The sequence below is a fragment of the Trichoderma harzianum genome (assembly GCF_003025095.1).
Source record: "Trichoderma harzianum CBS 226.95 unplaced genomic scaffold M431scaffold_4, whole genome shotgun sequence".
Taxonomy (NCBI): domain Eukaryota; kingdom Fungi; phylum Ascomycota; class Sordariomycetes; order Hypocreales; family Hypocreaceae; genus Trichoderma; species Trichoderma harzianum.
Genome location: NW_020209252.1, coordinates 1,317,141 through 1,333,473, shown reverse-complemented (window position 1 = coordinate 1,333,473; position 16,333 = coordinate 1,317,141). Strand labels below are relative to the sequence as shown.

The window sequence follows — 16,333 nt, the reverse complement described above, 5'->3', positions numbered from 1 at the left end:
TAGCATAAAAGCAAAAAAAAAACCCCCAGACCTGAAAAAGAAATAAGGAAAATAGAAAAGGAGAAAGTAAGGAAATCGTCAGCACCCCTTTAACCATGAAATGGCACCCTTCACATTTCGTTCCAGGCGCCTCTCACCCGCGAGACCCGGAAGTCGTCATCCTCCTCGCTCCTATTCATCTTCTCGATCCACGCATCTTCCCTCGCAAGCGCCTCGTGCTCAACCTCCTCCATAATCTCCAACTCCGCCAACATGTCGTCAATCAGCATACGCGATCCGTCCAGCATCTTCTCCAAGCTAGATTTCTCATCCTCCTCCGGCGGCTCGTAAAACTCATCTCGACTCAGGTCATCGATATCGCTGAGCTGCTGCCTCCATTCGGTTAGAAGCTGGATGAGATCTCCACGCTCCTCTTTCCATCGGGCATCCAAGTCTTCAATGAACAGGTTGTCGTTTCCTTGGGTGAGCATGGCGCCCTTTCTTCTCGCGTCCTCCATCTCACTCACGCCATCGATCCAAATCTCGAAATGTCGCACCACACGAGCATATCGGCCACCTGGGTCGCTCAGTGACCATACATTCGTAATGATGGATTCCAGAGACTGGATCTTCTCGTCCAGTCTACCACCACTGCCCCATCTTCGGAGCGCGAGCACGTTCCGCTTTTCCAGTGCTATACTCTCCTGCTCAGCAACCTCCCTACTCTCTTCGCTCAGCTTTTGGAACCGGTTCCCCAGCTTCTGCTTGGCACTCGCCCTCCATTCAGCATCCACAGTTGGAGCCTCCTGGTGAAGCAGATACAGCTGTAGGAGCTCTGCTTGAAGCTTACTAACTTCAGCCGACGCAGCAATATTAGCTGGCAACTTGGAGGGCGAAGGAGGGGCGAGATGTGACGCCGAAGGCTTGGCAGACAGAGTCTTGCTTGGTGAGTTGGGGCGGTGTAAAGAAGAATTCGATGGTCGTTTCAGTTGGGATGCCTGATCCGATGACAGCAGCGTACCGGCAGAGGAAGGCTTCGAAAGTCTAGACACCACTCTACTAATAGTCGCCAGTGACGGCTTACGAAACGACGATACCTTTTCAGTAGAGGGAGCTCGGCGTTCCAGCTTTGGTTGCCCCGTCGGCGTCGCAGCCCGGCTACTAGCAGCTGAATTTGCAGACCGGGTGGTAGTTGGAGTTATAGACCGAGTCATGGAGGTCCGTGTCGCAGATCGTATAGAATTGGTGAATGTGGCAGCGCGAGACAGCGCTCCTACCGAAGGCGACCTCGTCTTAGTCGAGGGAGGCGTCTTTGCCGTTGTTGAGGTGGGAGTAACAGGCCCACCTGAGTAAGTATTGGATCGAGGCATGGCAGTTGGCGTTGCTGATCGCCGAGTAGTCGTCGGTATACCCGTTTGGGCTGTGGGTGTTGCAGGCCGCCGAATGGGATCTCTCGACCTCGAAGTGGCTTCTCTCGGCCTCGAAGCAGACTTCACCGTAGTTGGTCCAGCAAGGTTTGTGGCCGAGCTTCTTGTATATGCAAGTCCCGTCGACCTTCGCTCCAGCTCTTTGGGCTTTCCCTCCATTGAGATGCTCGCAGACCTCCCCCTCGTTTGGATGGACGGTCTGGTCATAGTTGTCGACGGTGGATATTTGTTGGTCGTAGCCATCTTTTCCTTCCTCGCCATCACCTCCTTCGTTGCCATCGTCATCGATCTCGCCAGACGCCCAGGCATGACTGGTGGTGCACCAGGAGCTCTGGCATTGGCATTGGTGGCCGTGTTCTTCAAGCTGTTCGTCGAGCTGCTGGAGCTAGAAGCAACCGAGACGGATGAGACGCCGCCTCGGGCACCGTATCTGGGCAGCCGACTAGGCGACGTATTTCGGGGCACCGACGCATCTCGAGTGCTAGACGATCTGGTCGGTATCTGTGGGATGCCCGTGTTTGAGCGCACAGAGCGCGAGCGAGGAATTGACGACATGGCGGTGATGCTGGAGGTTGGGAATTGGCGAGGATGAAGGTGAAGCTGGCCTGCCCGACGGTGACATTTCACCTGAGCTGGGCTGTTAGTGCCCTACGCCGGTGATGTCAGGGAGCTTCAGGCGCTATAAAGGCCCAACTGCCGTACCTGGCTACTCCCAATTGGGTCAGGCTCGCATACTGAAGACCCCAACTCCGCCAATTGGATTCAACTGATGCTCCATCTCGACTTGCCCCTGATTCAAGTATTATCAAAACTTCATCTCAAGGGTATTCATTATTTTCACATTAAGCATTGCTTATGAAAAATTTCTCGTGTTTTCATTTGCATCAAAGACGGTACTATTATATCATCCTTGAGTAATGCCTCAATGGCTAAGGTACATGTAGTCTATTTTCAATCACTCTCTTTGAGAGAACAAACCAGAGATACCCTGACTCATGTAAACAAATTCAAAGTTGCCCAAACCGTGGTCCGGCATGTCGATTTCCCTAAAAACCATTGGAACTATCCTTTCCCATTCTCTTTGAACCAACGAGCGACTGAACCAATCCTCTTTAATGCTGTACATGTGAAATATTTCCGCCCCAATCTTGCGGGTAAGCAGAAAAATGGTATCAAAAGTAAAACAGAGGGCCGAACCAGAGCTTCCTTTTATGGTACTTTGATACAAGTTTGCGTTGAGAAAACAAAAAAAGACACTGATGAAGACATTCGTACTCCAGATCCCATGACAGTAATGTTTCATGCCATAACAAAGTAATAATAATGGAGGAGAAGAAGAAGAAGAAAGGAAAAAGTGGGCGGGCGGAATAGGGGTATCATGAGAGTATGTGGCGGGGTGAAGATTAGGAGATATGCGGCGTCATGGCGTTGGCTACAGCCCCATAGCTGTGCCAGGGCGAGAGGAAGATGTGAATCCTGCAGGTCCAGCACTGGCCAAAACGTCAACCAAACGGCGGAGGTCCCGTTGATAGCTGCCCAGCTTGCGATAGCAACCGTCGCATATCCGTAGATGGCAGAAAGCACATACCCAGCGATCCTCGACGTCTGCTCGGTCGCAAGTTTGACAGGTCAGTGGACAATTCCGGTTGCTTCGGCGAGCCATGGTCCTGTGTTGTTGGAAACAATTGAAATGCATGTCAGTGAGGGGTCTCGCCTTGACGATACCATCTCTAGGTAGGTTTGGGTACGTCTGTGTGGGAAAATATGACGCCTTAGGATGAGGTTCCCCCTGGGTTTTCATCTCAGCATATAGCGTGCCATCACGACCCCGATACAACAGCCCTTGTGTTTCTGATTGTAAAAGTCGTGGGTCTGCCGTCGCCTGAGGCTCGCTGCGCTGTGGCTTCACTGTTTGGGGAGCATCTGCTCGGATCACGGCAGGCTGGGGCTGGGGCTGAGGCTGCACTACAGTTGTGTCTCCAGAACCACGTGAGCCGGTAGACGCATCGTCTTTGGGAAGAGAAGCCACTGGTGCAGTTGTTGTAGTAAGTGTGGCACCGGCCTTTGGTAATGTTGAGGGTACAGCCGCTTGGCTGGATGCACTGGTACTATTCGCATCAGACGGCGGGCGAAAGGAATCCTTGACAGCTGTGAAGTCCTGGCTAGGACTTGTCGGCAGGGCTTTTCGTGATATAGGTTTTTGAGAGCTTGCTGTTGCAGTCAGGTTGCCGTTGGAAGGCTTTGGCGGCAGTCCTTTTGAAAAGTCCGGAGAAGCACCCCTTGGAGCCTCGGGAGATGATGCTGGAGACACGGGAGAGACGAAAGGCTCGACAGCAGGCACTTTTACCTCTTCCTTCTGATACTCTGGTGTCGGCGGTCGCTTAGCAGCTGGGACGCCGGGGAAACCAGCTTTGGCAGTAGAACTGCTGGATACCGACTCGGATCGCTGAGAGCCAAGTCTTTCTTTGATCTGCTTCAGCTTGGATGTTTCGCTCCCCATGGCTTGCGTGGCAGGGGGCGGCTGGTCCTTGGCCGGCAACGAAGGGCGAATATTCCGGCCAGGTAATCCGCCGGCAAACGGAGGAGCTCGCTGGGCTGCGGCTTTAGCCGTGTCGGACGCTGCTTCTGATGTTGTCTCCGGTTCAGCTGCGTCCGGGGGAAGCTGTGTGTCTGCGGTTGATCCGTGGCTGTAGTCGAGCTTGAGGCCAGGGAGCTCTCTGCTGGCTTGGCTCATGTGTGGACGTCGTTTCCAGATCTCGGGGCGAGGCGATGATGGAGCGGTCAGCTCTGGACTGTCTGGTCTTGGGGGCGTTGGTTTGTCGTCTTTGGGAGGTGGTGGAGGAAGAGTTCGCTCAGCAGGGCGCTGCGAGTGGCCAAAGCCAGCGTTGGGGCGAGCAGGCAGTGAGCCACTGCCGCCTGTGACGGTGGCGGCTGGAGCTCTGGCAGGCGCAGCGTCCACCTTTTCGCTACCAGATGCTGTGACTTCCTGTCCGTTTTCGCCCTTTTCACCCGCGCTGCTCTGCTGCGACTCGTCGCCATCTTCCATATACGCCATCAGGATGCTCGACAGGGAGAAAGTCGGCGATGGCTGAGCCAAGAATTGCGTCGTCGGCGCCGGCAGCTGCAGGTTCGCAATGGGTTTCCGCGGGATCGACATCATGGACCGGCCGCTCAAGGGCGGCGACTGCAGGCTCACTGATACAGAGCTGGTAGGCGAAAGTGAGGGCGCCGCAATGCTGATTTGGCTGCTCGTGTTGTCGTAACTCGATGTATTACTATTAATATTCTTATTCAGGCTATCTTTACTGGCCCGACTCGGCTGCGGCGTTGTCGGCAGCGTCTTGGTCGGCGGCGCGGGAGGCAGCGGAGGAAGCGGAAGGTTCTTTGTCGGCGGCGGCGACGCGAGCGATGAGGTTCTCGCCGGGAGACTCAACTCGCTATTCTTTCGATTACGATTATTGTTACTGTTGACGGCGTTGCTCTCGCTGTCGTCGTCGTCGAAGCCGTCGAATCCGGGGACTCCAGGCAACGCCTTGGAGAAGCGGGATACGCCGCTTTTAGGGACTGAAAGATCGGATTGCCGCGACATCGTGGCCCAACACTCTGACACGGCGAGAAAAACAACGACAGCAAAACGGCAGAGCGGTCGAGACCAAATTCAACAGGATGTCCGCATGTGCCTGTACTAGCTTGAGACGATTCGCAGCGCCCCTGTGAGGCTCACGGCGGGCAGCAGGAGTGTTTTGCCGGTATTGCGCAGCTCCGATGAGTGCGCATTGGGAAAAATTGGCAGTCCATGAGCAGAAGCAGAAATGCTGAGACGAGGAGGCCGTCCTAGGTTGTTTTAGATTCCGAGCGAGTCCCTGGCTAATACAACTTTGGCGGGATGGCGGCAGCCAATATGCGGGAACGGCGATGAAACGGGCATCAGGACATGGGGCTGGTGGCGCCTCGGCGGGGACGCCATTCTGCATTGTCCTTGCATATGACAGGGCTGGATTGGACTGTTGGAATGCATTGGATGTCGTCGCAGGTGGACAGGGGTCGATTCTGCGATCCTCTGCAAGAGACGCAGCTTGGCAGGGCGATGCTGCATTGTATCTACAGTATTACGAGTCCTCCCACGTCTATCGGGTTACAGTATTCGAGTGTCTAGCTCATAGGCATCGAACTATTCATTCATTTGACACCAATTATTACACTTGGCCAAGTTATCTTGACGTTGTCAATGGCAATCCATCTGCACCTAATATGATCTGCCACTCACGACAGCCACGTCAAAACTTGATCTCATTTAGGCTCAATCGTATTCGTGACGCTCATAGAGGCGCCACGACGTCATTAGCATGTTAGCGCATGAAAGTGATGCTGGTTTCTCGTCACGTAGGAGGAGGGCAAAGCAAGTGAGAAGGGAGATAATGCAGATTGTCGCCTCTCAGCTGAACAAGCATCCATGTTCCGCGGTGGCTGAGAAACCGGCCGAGACTTGCCGGTCTGGTGTCTCTCATTCGCCACTCTCCAGCTTGCGCCACCAACAAATGGCTGGACAAGACTACATTGAACGGACTGACGTCTCTGTGACTGTGGCCTCCAATTCAATAGCCGGTGCATATACTTCGTGTTGTGCTCTTTGGAGCTGTATCATCAAATCCACGTGGCTTGATCGCGTTGGGATTACGTGCGACGAGGCGGCCGGGACAAGTACCCACCAGAATGCAACAGCGGCTCGCTAGCACTATATTGAAACTGGAAGCCTCACTGGCTTTTTTCTTTCACATGGCGAGATAAACGTTGAAACAAATAAACTGAAAGTATGTATCCAGTTTTTATCGTCCGAAGTGATTCGACCTGTCATTGGCAACCCGACAAATAACGTTGTCGGCTCCCCGCATGTGGAGGAAGGCTGCAGGCGCGCACGGGCGGATTTGCGACACATGGCACGGCAGAGCTGATGCTAAAACGTGGCAGATGCAACTCCAACTCCGTATTTTGCTAGCTGACATGGATCTATTCGACTGATTGCATTCGGTACCTTCTTGTCAGGCCCTTCGCATGTACAGTATTGCACATGTATGTTAAAGTGCATTTAGCACAGCTTTACCTAGATTCGTAGTCGATATAGCAACTTCAGGTAGGTCGGCTTAGCTGGGAACACTCAGCTCACCGGCATACAGTATTTACACAGCATGGGTTCAGCGTATACATTAAACGAAACCACATGGACTGAGGACAATATCAAGCCTCGGGATCCCAATGAGGCAGTGCTCGAACTTACGGATGTTGCCCCTTCAACAGCAAATGGCCGTGAAGAAGACTCTAAGCAAAAGAGAACTTGAAAATGCTGCTAATTGGGGTTGGTGGGGATTCGAGCATTTATGCTTCATTGATGCGATAGAGAAACGCATTTAAATACCGTGAACATGTATATACTATGTTCTAAAATTATTGCCTATCTGTCTAATACATCCTTTATAAGAGAATAAGCTCAGAGTTGGAAGCCAATATCAATTGATGTCCAGGTACTTATACTCTTTTAGCCATTCAGCCACCCCCAGGTTTTAGTCAGAAACTCCAAATGCGGAGTTTACCTAGTCCACACGCAAGTGTCATCTCTCTATGCCTTACAGACTCAATGCTTGCAATACTGTTTCACCATGAATTGTTTAAGCCATTATTGCCAACACTTGGCATTACCATATGAATTTGTCAATTCATCAAATTATAGTAGTAGATGTTCTCGCGCTCATGTTCGGCTAACATGGCTACAGTGAGATTTATAATAACCCCGGAAATATACGGCCATCTAAGTCCAAAATCGGATGCTAAACGCGACTTGCAACTGCATTATTCAGCATCATCTACTCAATGTATTACAATTTGGCCTATCGATAGGTTGTGAAGGATTCTATCATATGTACTCGAGATTGCGTTCTTTCTAGATCCGTTATTTTTATGAAAACGCCCTTGGGTTGACAAGACAATGCGCTGATATAAATGTCGCCCCCTGGCTAAATGAGGACGGCCTGGGTGGGGGGCGGCTCACTAGCAACTCGTACATCGACACATCTCACCGTTTGTGTTGCGTGTCAGCTTCCATATACGCATCTCACGAGAGAGGTCCGTGTCTCTCAGAGTACGCGCTGCCATCTAGTTGCTGCAGTCTCTGGCTTGCTCATTGCCCGAGTAAAAACTAGGTCGTGCTTCCCGAAGATTGAAGCTACGGTTATCGACGCGATCGGCGTTTGTTATAATTTGGCTCAACTTCTATCAAGATGAGGTCAAGTTCCAACGATGAAGAGCCATCTGCTCCTCCAACGGAGACATCGCCCCTCCTTTCCCAACCTCATCCTCAAAATGGCGTCTTGGGCAATGGCAATGGCAATGGCAATGATGTCGAGGATGGCAACGTGGACACCAGACCGAACAAGCATCCCATGGCCGACAAGATGCACATCTTGCTTCCTGCCATTGGCGTTGGAGTAAATCATCATCCCCATCCCAAACGCCAATAAAAGAAAATCCATGTTAACAAGACGTCTTCCCTCAGGTCTATCTCGTAGCCGTCGACCAGCTCCTTGCAGTTGCAACATATGCCAGAATTGGCAGCGAGCTAAATGCGTTGAACAACACAAGCTGGATCGCCACCGCGTAAGCACGAATCTCACAAACTTGCTTTCCCGCCTTCTATGCCAGTGGCCAAGGCTTCTAACATAAAAAAAACCTAAGATACTTCCTCACCCTCACAAGCTTTCAGCCTCTCTACGGCAAGCTCAGCGACATTTTCGGTCGCAAGGCGTGCCTCTTGTTTGCATATGCCGTCTTCGGCATTGGCTGCTTGGGATGCGGCTTGGCCCAGAGCATGACACAGCTTTGTGTTGCTCGAGCAATTGCTGGTATTGGCGGAGGAGGAATGAGTTCAGTTGTGTCGATTCTGCTGTCTGATATTGTTCCCCTGCAAGAGCGCGGCGTCTGGCAGGGCTATATCAACGTGGTATATGCTGCTGGAACTTCCACTGGAGGCCCATTGGGAGGACTTTTTGCTGACTCTCTCGGGTGGCGATGGTGAGATTGATCGTGGCATGAAGATCTGGACCTTCACTAACCGCTATATGAACAGGTCTTTCATGATTCAGGCCCCCATGTGCTTGGTAGCCTGGGTCTCAGTATACTTCATCCTCGACCTCGAACCTCCTTCAAAGGACCACTGGGCCTCAAAAGTTCGCCAGATCGATTTCCTGGGCGCCTTCACCCTTGTTCTCGCCGTTGTTTCTCTCTTGACCGGCCTAGACTCCGGTCCAAACCTTGGATGGTCCAACCGCATCACCATCGTCTCCCTCAGTCTTACGCCCGTCCTGTTTGCCCTATTCTTGTTCGTGGAGATGAAAATTGCCAAGCACCCGTTCGCCCCGGGCCACATCATCCTCAGCCGAGACTTGCTTCCCTGTTACATCGTCAACATGTGCGGCATGGCGGGTGAAATGGCCGTCATGTTCTTTGTACCGCTGTACTTTCAGGCCGTCGAAGGACTAAGTGCCACGGCGAGCGGCTCAATGCTTGTTCCTGCAACCATAGCCGGCGTGTTGGGGTCTCTCGCGGGCGGTTGGATTATCAAGAGGACCGGCAAGTTTTACTGGCCGACGGTGATTAGCTACGGCATCTTGTTCTTCTCAATGGTGCCTCTGATTGTTTCAGTCTGGTTCCGTTCACTGATTGGCACTAATACTGGATTCGTTCTTTCAGCCGTTGGCAACGGAGGTGGTAAGTTTCAATTTCCTTTCTTGTTATCCTTCTCTTCGCCCCCGCCCCCACGCATCTTCATCGATGTTACCTTAACATTGTGCTCCATATGCTATCTGTATGTGTATATATTTTGTCATACAGACCGAGACTAACATGGATTAATCTCCAAGGCATTACCACCGTTCTCATCGCTCTTCTTGCCAATGCGGCCACCGAGGACACCGCAGTTGCCATCGCCTGCTCGTATCTCTTCCGCTCACTAGGCTCCAGCGTCGGCGTCGGTGCCAGTTCTGCCGTGCTCCAGCAGGTTTTGAGGACACAACTAGCTTCCCGTATCGGAGACGATGCCGGCCAGGTTGAAGAAAAAGTGCGCCAGAGTCTAGACGCCATCAAACATCTGCCGCCACTAGTGGCTGAACAGGTTCGCTCGAGCTACCAGACGGCCATCGTTGGGTCCTTTGTACCGTCAATTTTGTTTGGCCTTGTGTGTTTTACTGCTACGTTTTGGATTAAGGAGAAGTCTCTCAAGCGGTAGATTCAAGCAGAGAGTTGGAAGGAAGGCATCAAGATGCCATCTTCGTCTCGTTGCTGGCTGCATGTACTCTGTATGCACAGCCATTGTATACACGCATATATCCGTATATAGGTTAGGAGATACAGTAGGTAACACTCGTATATACTCATCGACGCGCTTAGCAACATCTAGACATATAATTTGTAGCAAGACTCATCACATGTAAGGGTAGTAGATAAGGAAACACGACGCCAGCTTCATGTTTATCGTGTCCCACGACGTAACGCATGACCAATTATTTGATCTTTCACAAGAGTTCAATGTTACCTCGATATCAATCAGAAAGGCCCGGACTGCATGCAACGCCCGCAGTCACACGCAAATACGAAGCAGGAAAAAATATCAATGTCCTACCCAATTCTGCTCCGAAAACCGGTGCCATTCACTTCCAATTCCTGCAGTGTTACAGTACTATTCCCAGAAGCAGATCGGCACGGACCATCGCCAAGCGGTTTGCGCCTTGGACAAGCTCCAGCCTCCTCTCTTCAATGTTCCTTGATCCCCGGCACAGCGGCCCGATATTTACCTATTTTTTTGTTTTTTTGTATGCCCAGACGTGCATTTTCCCTCTTTGTGATGGTCCCCCGGCACAGGTTTCCATGTTATGTCCCCGGCACAGGCGCCCGCCCTAGCCGCTGGCCCATACTGGAGATGCAACCCTGACGTCGGATATTGGCTCCCTGTGTTTGGTTTTGGTTCTCGTGCTGCGCGATTGCGCAATGCTCTGGCCAGGGGGTTCGGTCAATGGGCTTTTGAGAGATGCCTCTTTGCCGAAGATTGGTTCTGAGAGGCTCACGATGAAGATTTACATGTAGTGTTTTTGGCGTTTTGTTTGGATTATTCTTAGGCGTGTTTATTCTCGGGCTTTCTATTTTCGTCCAGTCTTTTTTTCTTCGCCCACCTACTACGGGCTATTCTCAACCGTAAAAACAAAGGTGCGTAATCTTAATATTATGCTTCAATGGCATCATGTCACTAGCCCCAAAGCCTTAGCGTCAGACAAACTCCATATCAGCTCAGACTTCGTGCATCAACATGTAATAACTTAGAACTCCCTCTCTAGACTACAGCAGTGCTAAAGCATCCAATTGGTTGGTTAATACTTGCCATATCTTACTAAACAAGGCAATGCAAGGGACTTCTGAACTCGCTCCTCTCCTTTTTATTCCCTTTTTAACCTCTTCATCTCCTTTTGTTTGCCTGTTTTTGCATCTTGAAGCCCATCCTTATCTACCTCAATATCTATTAGTTGCCTAATTAGGTGCCCACGTCCAGCCACTTCGATCAAAATGCTCGGTACTTTCGAGCTCTCAAACGCCATTCATTCTATTAGTATTAGGCTGCAAAGCTCCAGCCGCAAACGAACCAGGTAGGATTCACATGGATTGGATTGATGCTCTTCTGCAGAGTCACCGGTACCGGTCCAGCCCACAGCACACGCCTACAAGCCTCCCGTACTTGGTACTGGCTCGCCAGATCGGGTCGAGTTACCCCGCGCCGCCCAGCTTTGTTCCGACGCCTTTTTATTATCGTGAACCTCCCATTCATTATGCATGTGCTTTTGCCTCAAACTTCGGACGGGTCTTGGCGCCTCGATTCAGAAGGTCGCAAGGCGTACGATGGCAGTTGTGACCCAAGATCGGGCTCGGAAGCAAGTGACGGATATGGCAGGCTGTTTGAGCTTCGACACTGCCGGAGCCGGCCGATCGCTTGTGATAATGGACATTGGAGTTGAGGCGCTTATCTCTCTTACCTTATACACCGGACGGAGGTGTTTCGGCTTCGTGGTTTGGCCGTGCTCCTATTAGTTGGCGATAGTTCTTTTATTATAGTATTTGCTTGGTGTCAGTGTAATTGAATAGTTTAGTTTTGTTTGTAGCAGTCTCATCATTATGTGCCTGGCCTTGTCCTGCTTGTGGTCAATCGTCTATTTCTCATTCAGGTCTATCCAGTCTGGCTCTTGGTACACCATGCATGGCGTTGCATGGTCGGTCTCCAACCAGTAGTACCTTGACGTGCAATGCCATCATCGTCGCCTTCTCTTTCTGGCCTCCTCTTCTCTCAGCCTGGATCTTTTGCGAACCCAAGCCATAATCTCCCTTTAGGAAGGAGATGCTTCATGCGGTGCCATCACTTGGCCCTCGGTCTGCATTTAGGGAACCCATCTAACGTCGTAGCATTCGGCAGGGCTGGCTAAATCGGTCGTGGACTGTGCTCTATATGCATGTAATTTGTTATCGTGGCTGTCTTAAATCCTGGATATTCTTAGAGCTGTAAAAATATATATAGGAGACGGCTCGCCCTCGATTCAAGTTGGAGAATCACCACAGCTCACCACTTGAATTCCATACAAAGCCATCTTCTCTCTACCTCAGAAGACAAAAATTACATCACTCGCAATGGCCCCCGTTTCCCAGATTGTTTCAGCTCTTATGCTGCCCGCTCTCGCTCTGGGAGCTGCCATCGAGCCCCGTGGCGCTGATATCGTCGGAGGAACTGCCGCTGCTCTCGGCGAGTTCCCCTACATCGTCTCTCTGTCCACCCAGGGCTCTCACTTCTGCGGTGGTGTTTTGGTCAACGCCAACACCGTCATCACTGCTGCCCACTGCTCCGTCGACTTCTCTGCTTCGCAGGTCAAGGTCCGCGCCGGCACTCTTGTAAGTTGGCCCCTCCTCTTCTGTCCTATCTCTAGAAGCAGATTGGTCTTGATACTAATTTTGTCTTCAATTACAGACCTGGGCTTCAGGCGGTACCCAAGTCGGTGTCTCCAGGATCATTGTGAACCCCTCCTACAACTCCCGTACCACCGACTTCGACGTTGCTGTCTGGAAGTTGGCCAGCTCCATCCCTGAGAGCTCCACCATCGGCTACGCCACCCTTCCCGCTGCCGGCTCTGACCCTGCTGCTGGTTCCATCGTCACCACCGCTGGCTGGTAAGCATTTCCCAATATCCTGATATATAATGCAGAGTACCTGGCAATACGGTATGGAAACTCAATGCTAACTGATTCAACAGGGGCACCACCTCCGAGGGCAGCTCGTCTCTCCCCGCCAGACTCAACAAGGTTTCCGTCCCCGTCGTCTCTCGTGCCACCTGCCAGTCCGAGTACGGCAGGTCTGCTGTCACCACCAACATGTTCTGCGCCGCTCAGGCCCAGGGTGGCAAGGACTCTTGCCAGGGCGACAGCGGCGGCCCCATCGTTGATGCCAACGGCGTCCTCCAGGGTCTCGTTTCTTGGGGCAATGGCTGTGCCGAGGCCGGCTTCGCTGGTGTCTACAGCAGACTCGGCGCCCTTGTTAGCTTCGTCAATGCCAACCTCTAAACGCCTGTTTAGAAAGAAAGAGGAAAAAAATAACAAAAAATCTCGTCAAAGCGGCAGAGATCCTGTTCTCTTCTTGATTGGTTAGGGGGCTGAGGGTGTGGGCGACTTTGGTTTCACAGCAGCAGTCTTGGCCGAGTAGCTAGGGTATATAGGATTTGAATTCAAAAAAAAAGCTTATCTCACTGAAAAGACAAGGCTCGTCGATTAAGGGGCGGTAGCACCGGCCGCTTTTGTGCTTCCCAACAATATAATATACGATCATCTGGTCCACTCAGTAACAGTATCATTTCATTAAATGTACACGGTCTTTCAACTTATCTACGAGAGGAAAAGAAACAATTGGCTCATCATAAGCTTCATAGATCAAGATTATCTCGTAATATTTATAAATCGTGTCATGAAGGAAATACATCATACTATCTCGTTATTTCCCCTTTGCTGGTGGCGTCGGCATAGGCTCCATCCCAAATATGTCGCCAGATCTAAGGGGGTCTCTTTCATCCAATTCTGCCGGTGCTTCTCCGAACAAGAATGCATTCTTTTCCCGGCTAGCATTGTTGTTGCGCCTTTTCTGTTGAGATGTAGGTGATTTGCCTATTGGAGGCGTTTGTGGCGGTCCGGACTCTTCCGGTTCTAGCATCCATGAGAATGAAGACTGTGCTATAGTCGATCTAGCAGGTATAGAGACAGCCACTGGAGTCTTGGGTTGGCCTTCACTCAGCACCTCCTCTTTCTTTGCATCATTGCTTGTAGCTTCTGCTGCATTAGAGAGTGGGTCCTGGACTTCTTCAGACTTCTTCATATCTCTCAGCTTTGAGTCTGCTTTCGAGAGATTCGGGCCGGACGCATTCGTGCCATATACGGGTGATAAAGGTTGGTTTTCTTTTTCAGGTGGTGGCGCTTTCTTGGTTTCCTTGTCCTCTCTTTTCTCGGCCGCGAGTTGAGCTTCTTCAGAGGTAGGGGAGTCTGCGGTTGGGATGTCCATCGAGGCATCTTGCAGATATATTTGCACAAATTGTACTTTGGCTGCTGCAACTTCGATTATGTCAAGGCTTCGAGCCTTGTCTTCGAGATTGGACACGGATAGCGCCCTCAGGCTCATGACAGTCTCCTCGAGTAAGCTTGCTAGTTGGTCGTTCCGTCTCTGCATAACAGCCAATGCCTTGGCAGCGCCATCGTCAGCCAGAACGACTCTCGGATACGGTGAAGAAAGGCCTTCGTTTAGGCCTTGCATGTTTCGTTTTATTTCACCAACGGCGTCTCGTAACGCCTGGTTGATTCCCAGCTTTTCGCTCTTCTCCAGCACGCCCTGGATCATATTTTCCACTCCACCCTGTTGTTGAAGAAATTTTGACGGTGAGCGGATTGGCGACCTCAGTCCAAAGCCCTTTTTGCGAATTGAATCGAGTCCAGGAAGGGGCGAGTTAACACGTTCAGTCGATTGGGTGCTCTTTTGGACATTAGGGAGTCTTCCTGAATACTTCTTGATCAGGTTTGCGCCTCCGGGTGCATTCATGTGATCCCGGAGATAGAGTGCATCATCGACGAATGTATGAGGTCCGTGTAACTGATCTGGTGGCGGGTACTTGAGAAGTAGTTGCAGACAAACAGAATAATCAGATTCTAACACTGGATGAAACGGTCAGAATAACAAAGTGAGGATTTTGTGGGCAAGTAAAAGATACTCACGTTGCCAGCGGATTCGCAGCAGCATGGCGCAACAAACGAGGTCTATAAGGTCTAACGAGGGATCGACGGCCAAAATTGTATCCCAAAGCACAAGAAATTGATTGAAAGGAAATTCTCGGCTGAATAAAAGTCGAATCCAGCGACTGGTAAACAGATTAGTATACATGTAAGAACAAAAGGGGGGACTAGCATCGGAAAACAATCGTCTCACTCACATTAAAAATATTTGGGGAAGTATCTCTATACTTGTAAGATGCGCTGCCAGTTCTGGATCAATCTTCTGTAAGCAGACTTCGTGAATGAATTTGCTCCGCTCAACAATGGCGGAGCTTTGCTCGGGAAATCGAGTTTGTGATGGACCGTCAGTCGGCGGGCTTGAGTTTGGCACATCTTTGACCTCGTAAAATGACTGAGCGTTCTCCATCAACTGAGAAAATAAGATAAAGGCATCGTGCTCGATGAATGACTGGTCGATGGTTTCGAGCATCAGCTCCTCGAGGCTATCCTCGTCATCGCTAGCGGTTGTCGATTCTCGGTCTAAAGCATCCTGCTCGACAACATGCAGTATAGGAGCCAGGAGTTCATGCATCCCCTGTCGATAGCCACCCCTGTCTGGATTCACCTTGCAATAGACAAAAAGGATATCCAGAATCATGCGCTGCATATAGTCTTCATGATAGTTTGCTTCATCCGGCAGCCTTTGGACGTCTTGCAAGATTTCTGCTCTGACAACTTCATCTTCGCGGACAGTGTTCCAAGGGGACTTGGAAGTATTAGATTACATTGAGTCTATGTCTAGGCCGGAAGTTGTCACTCACTTTTGGGTCATCAGCCAAAGGGTCAATGGTGAGCTCCGTGAGAGCCTCAGGGTGGTTTATGAACTTGAGAAAGTGATCACGGCGTTCGCTATACGACTCTCTCTTCTCGCGGAGAGATTGAGGCCAGCTTGGCTTGGTACTGTCACCATCTTTTGACAGAAGAAAGACCTTTGCGTAGCAAGTCAGCATCAGACTACCATCTCCAGACACAGATGTCAGATGCGTAAGCAGACTCACCTTCCAGCAGACAGAACGACAACCAGATAAGCAAGGGCTCGAAGGGCCGTTGTGGCGGACGGCATTCTGTAAGTCCTCAACGCTTGCGCAGTGCGTCTGAGTTGCCTGCCATCTCGCTCTTCAGGAGCAGTCAGTTGGCGGACCTTGACACTTCATTGTGAGACACGACACTCACTGTGTCTCTGCAAGAGATCTCATCCTGATGAGGTTCCTAGCAAATAAGACTAGGCGGTCAAACTCATCGACATGGTACGCTCACTTCCAGCTCTGAGATTATTCTATTGCCGCATCGGGAATACCAGATAGGTGAATATTACGCAGTCCACGATATCTCATAGAGTCCAGTTGGAAGTGAGAAGATTGAAGGCTGTGAAAGTACGGCGCCATAGCCCCGCACCTGGCCAACGTGGATGTACAGGTACACGCATACTCGGCCGTCATAGATCGCTGTAGGCGGGTTGCTAGCGCGATATCCCGGCTCCGGCACCCTAATGCCGCGCCCCTAAAGGACCTGCAGCGGTGTTTTGTGCATAGGTTCTGCTACTT

General features: G+C 51.1%; 5 protein-coding genes across 5 annotated transcripts; 2 read left to right on the top strand and 3 right to left on the bottom strand.

The window, feature by feature from the left end:
- Positions 1-110: 110 nt before the first annotated feature.
- Positions 111-1,649, bottom strand: M431DRAFT_81887 (hypothetical protein; the record flags this gene model as incomplete). The annotated part of the gene is made up of 2 exons (XM_024923087.1): positions 111-1,013; positions 1,317-1,649. The coding sequence occupies 2 exons, from the start codon at positions 1,647-1,649 to the stop codon at positions 111-113; spliced, it is 1,236 nt and encodes a 411-aa protein (XP_024776340.1).
- Positions 1,650-2,838: 1,189 nt separating this feature from the next.
- On the bottom strand, positions 2,839-4,995 carry M431DRAFT_80086 (hypothetical protein; the record flags this gene model as incomplete). Its single annotated transcript, XM_024922897.1, has 1 exon — positions 2,839-4,995. One exon carries the CDS (start codon positions 4,993-4,995, stop codon positions 2,839-2,841), a length of 2,157 nt encoding a protein of 718 aa, XP_024776339.1.
- Positions 4,996-7,852: 2,857 nt separating this feature from the next.
- M431DRAFT_80960 (hypothetical protein) lies at positions 7,853-9,681 on the top strand (the record flags this gene model as incomplete). Its single annotated transcript, XM_024922990.1, has 5 exons — positions 7,853-7,885; positions 7,954-8,054; positions 8,154-8,468; positions 8,524-9,164; positions 9,317-9,681. The coding sequence occupies 5 exons, from the start codon at positions 7,853-7,855 to the stop codon at positions 9,679-9,681; spliced, it is 1,455 nt and encodes a 484-aa protein (XP_024776338.1).
- A 2,352-nt stretch (positions 9,682-12,033) lies between these two features.
- Positions 12,034-13,232, top strand: M431DRAFT_506423 (hypothetical protein). Its single transcript, XM_024918803.1, has 3 exons — positions 12,034-12,377; positions 12,454-12,653; positions 12,737-13,232. The coding sequence occupies exons 1-3, from the start codon at positions 12,120-12,122 to the stop codon at positions 13,041-13,043; spliced, it is 765 nt and encodes a 254-aa protein (XP_024776337.1). The 5' UTR covers positions 12,034-12,119; the 3' UTR covers positions 13,044-13,232.
- A 113-nt stretch (positions 13,233-13,345) lies between these two features.
- On the bottom strand, positions 13,346-16,130 carry M431DRAFT_506422 (hypothetical protein). The gene is made up of 6 exons (XM_024918802.1): positions 15,963-16,130; positions 15,788-15,905; positions 15,551-15,718; positions 14,948-15,495; positions 14,733-14,875; positions 13,346-14,672 (listed from the first exon to the last, which is right to left on the bottom strand). The coding sequence occupies exons 1-6, from the start codon at positions 15,983-15,985 to the stop codon at positions 13,468-13,470; spliced, it is 2,205 nt and encodes a 734-aa protein (XP_024776336.1). The 5' UTR covers positions 15,986-16,130; the 3' UTR covers positions 13,346-13,467.
- Positions 16,131-16,333: the final 203 nt, after the last annotated feature.

Bases quoted from the DNA above. Each gene is read 5' to 3' on its own strand.
- M431DRAFT_506422 (XM_024918802.1), bottom strand. From the start codon at position 15,985: ATGAGATCTCTTGCAGAGACACA. The intron at 15,719-15,787 runs GTGAGTCTGCTT...TGCTACGCAAAG, and splicing joins GTCGTTCTGTCTGCTGGAAG to GTCTTTCTTCTGTCAAAAGA. The intron at 14,673-14,732 runs GTGAGTATCTTT...CGTTTCATCCAG, and splicing joins GCTGCGAATCCGCTGGCAAC to TGTTAGAATCTGATTATTCT.
- M431DRAFT_506423 (XM_024918803.1), top strand. From the start codon at position 12,120: ATGGCCCCCGTTTCCCAGATTGTTTCAGCTCTTATGCTGCCCGCTCTC. The intron at 12,378-12,453 runs GTAAGTTGGCCC...CTTCAATTACAG, and splicing joins AGGTCCGCGCCGGCACTCTT to ACCTGGGCTTCAGGCGGTAC. The intron at 12,654-12,736 runs GTAAGCATTTCC...CTGATTCAACAG, and splicing joins ATCGTCACCACCGCTGGCTG to GGGCACCACCTCCGAGGGCA.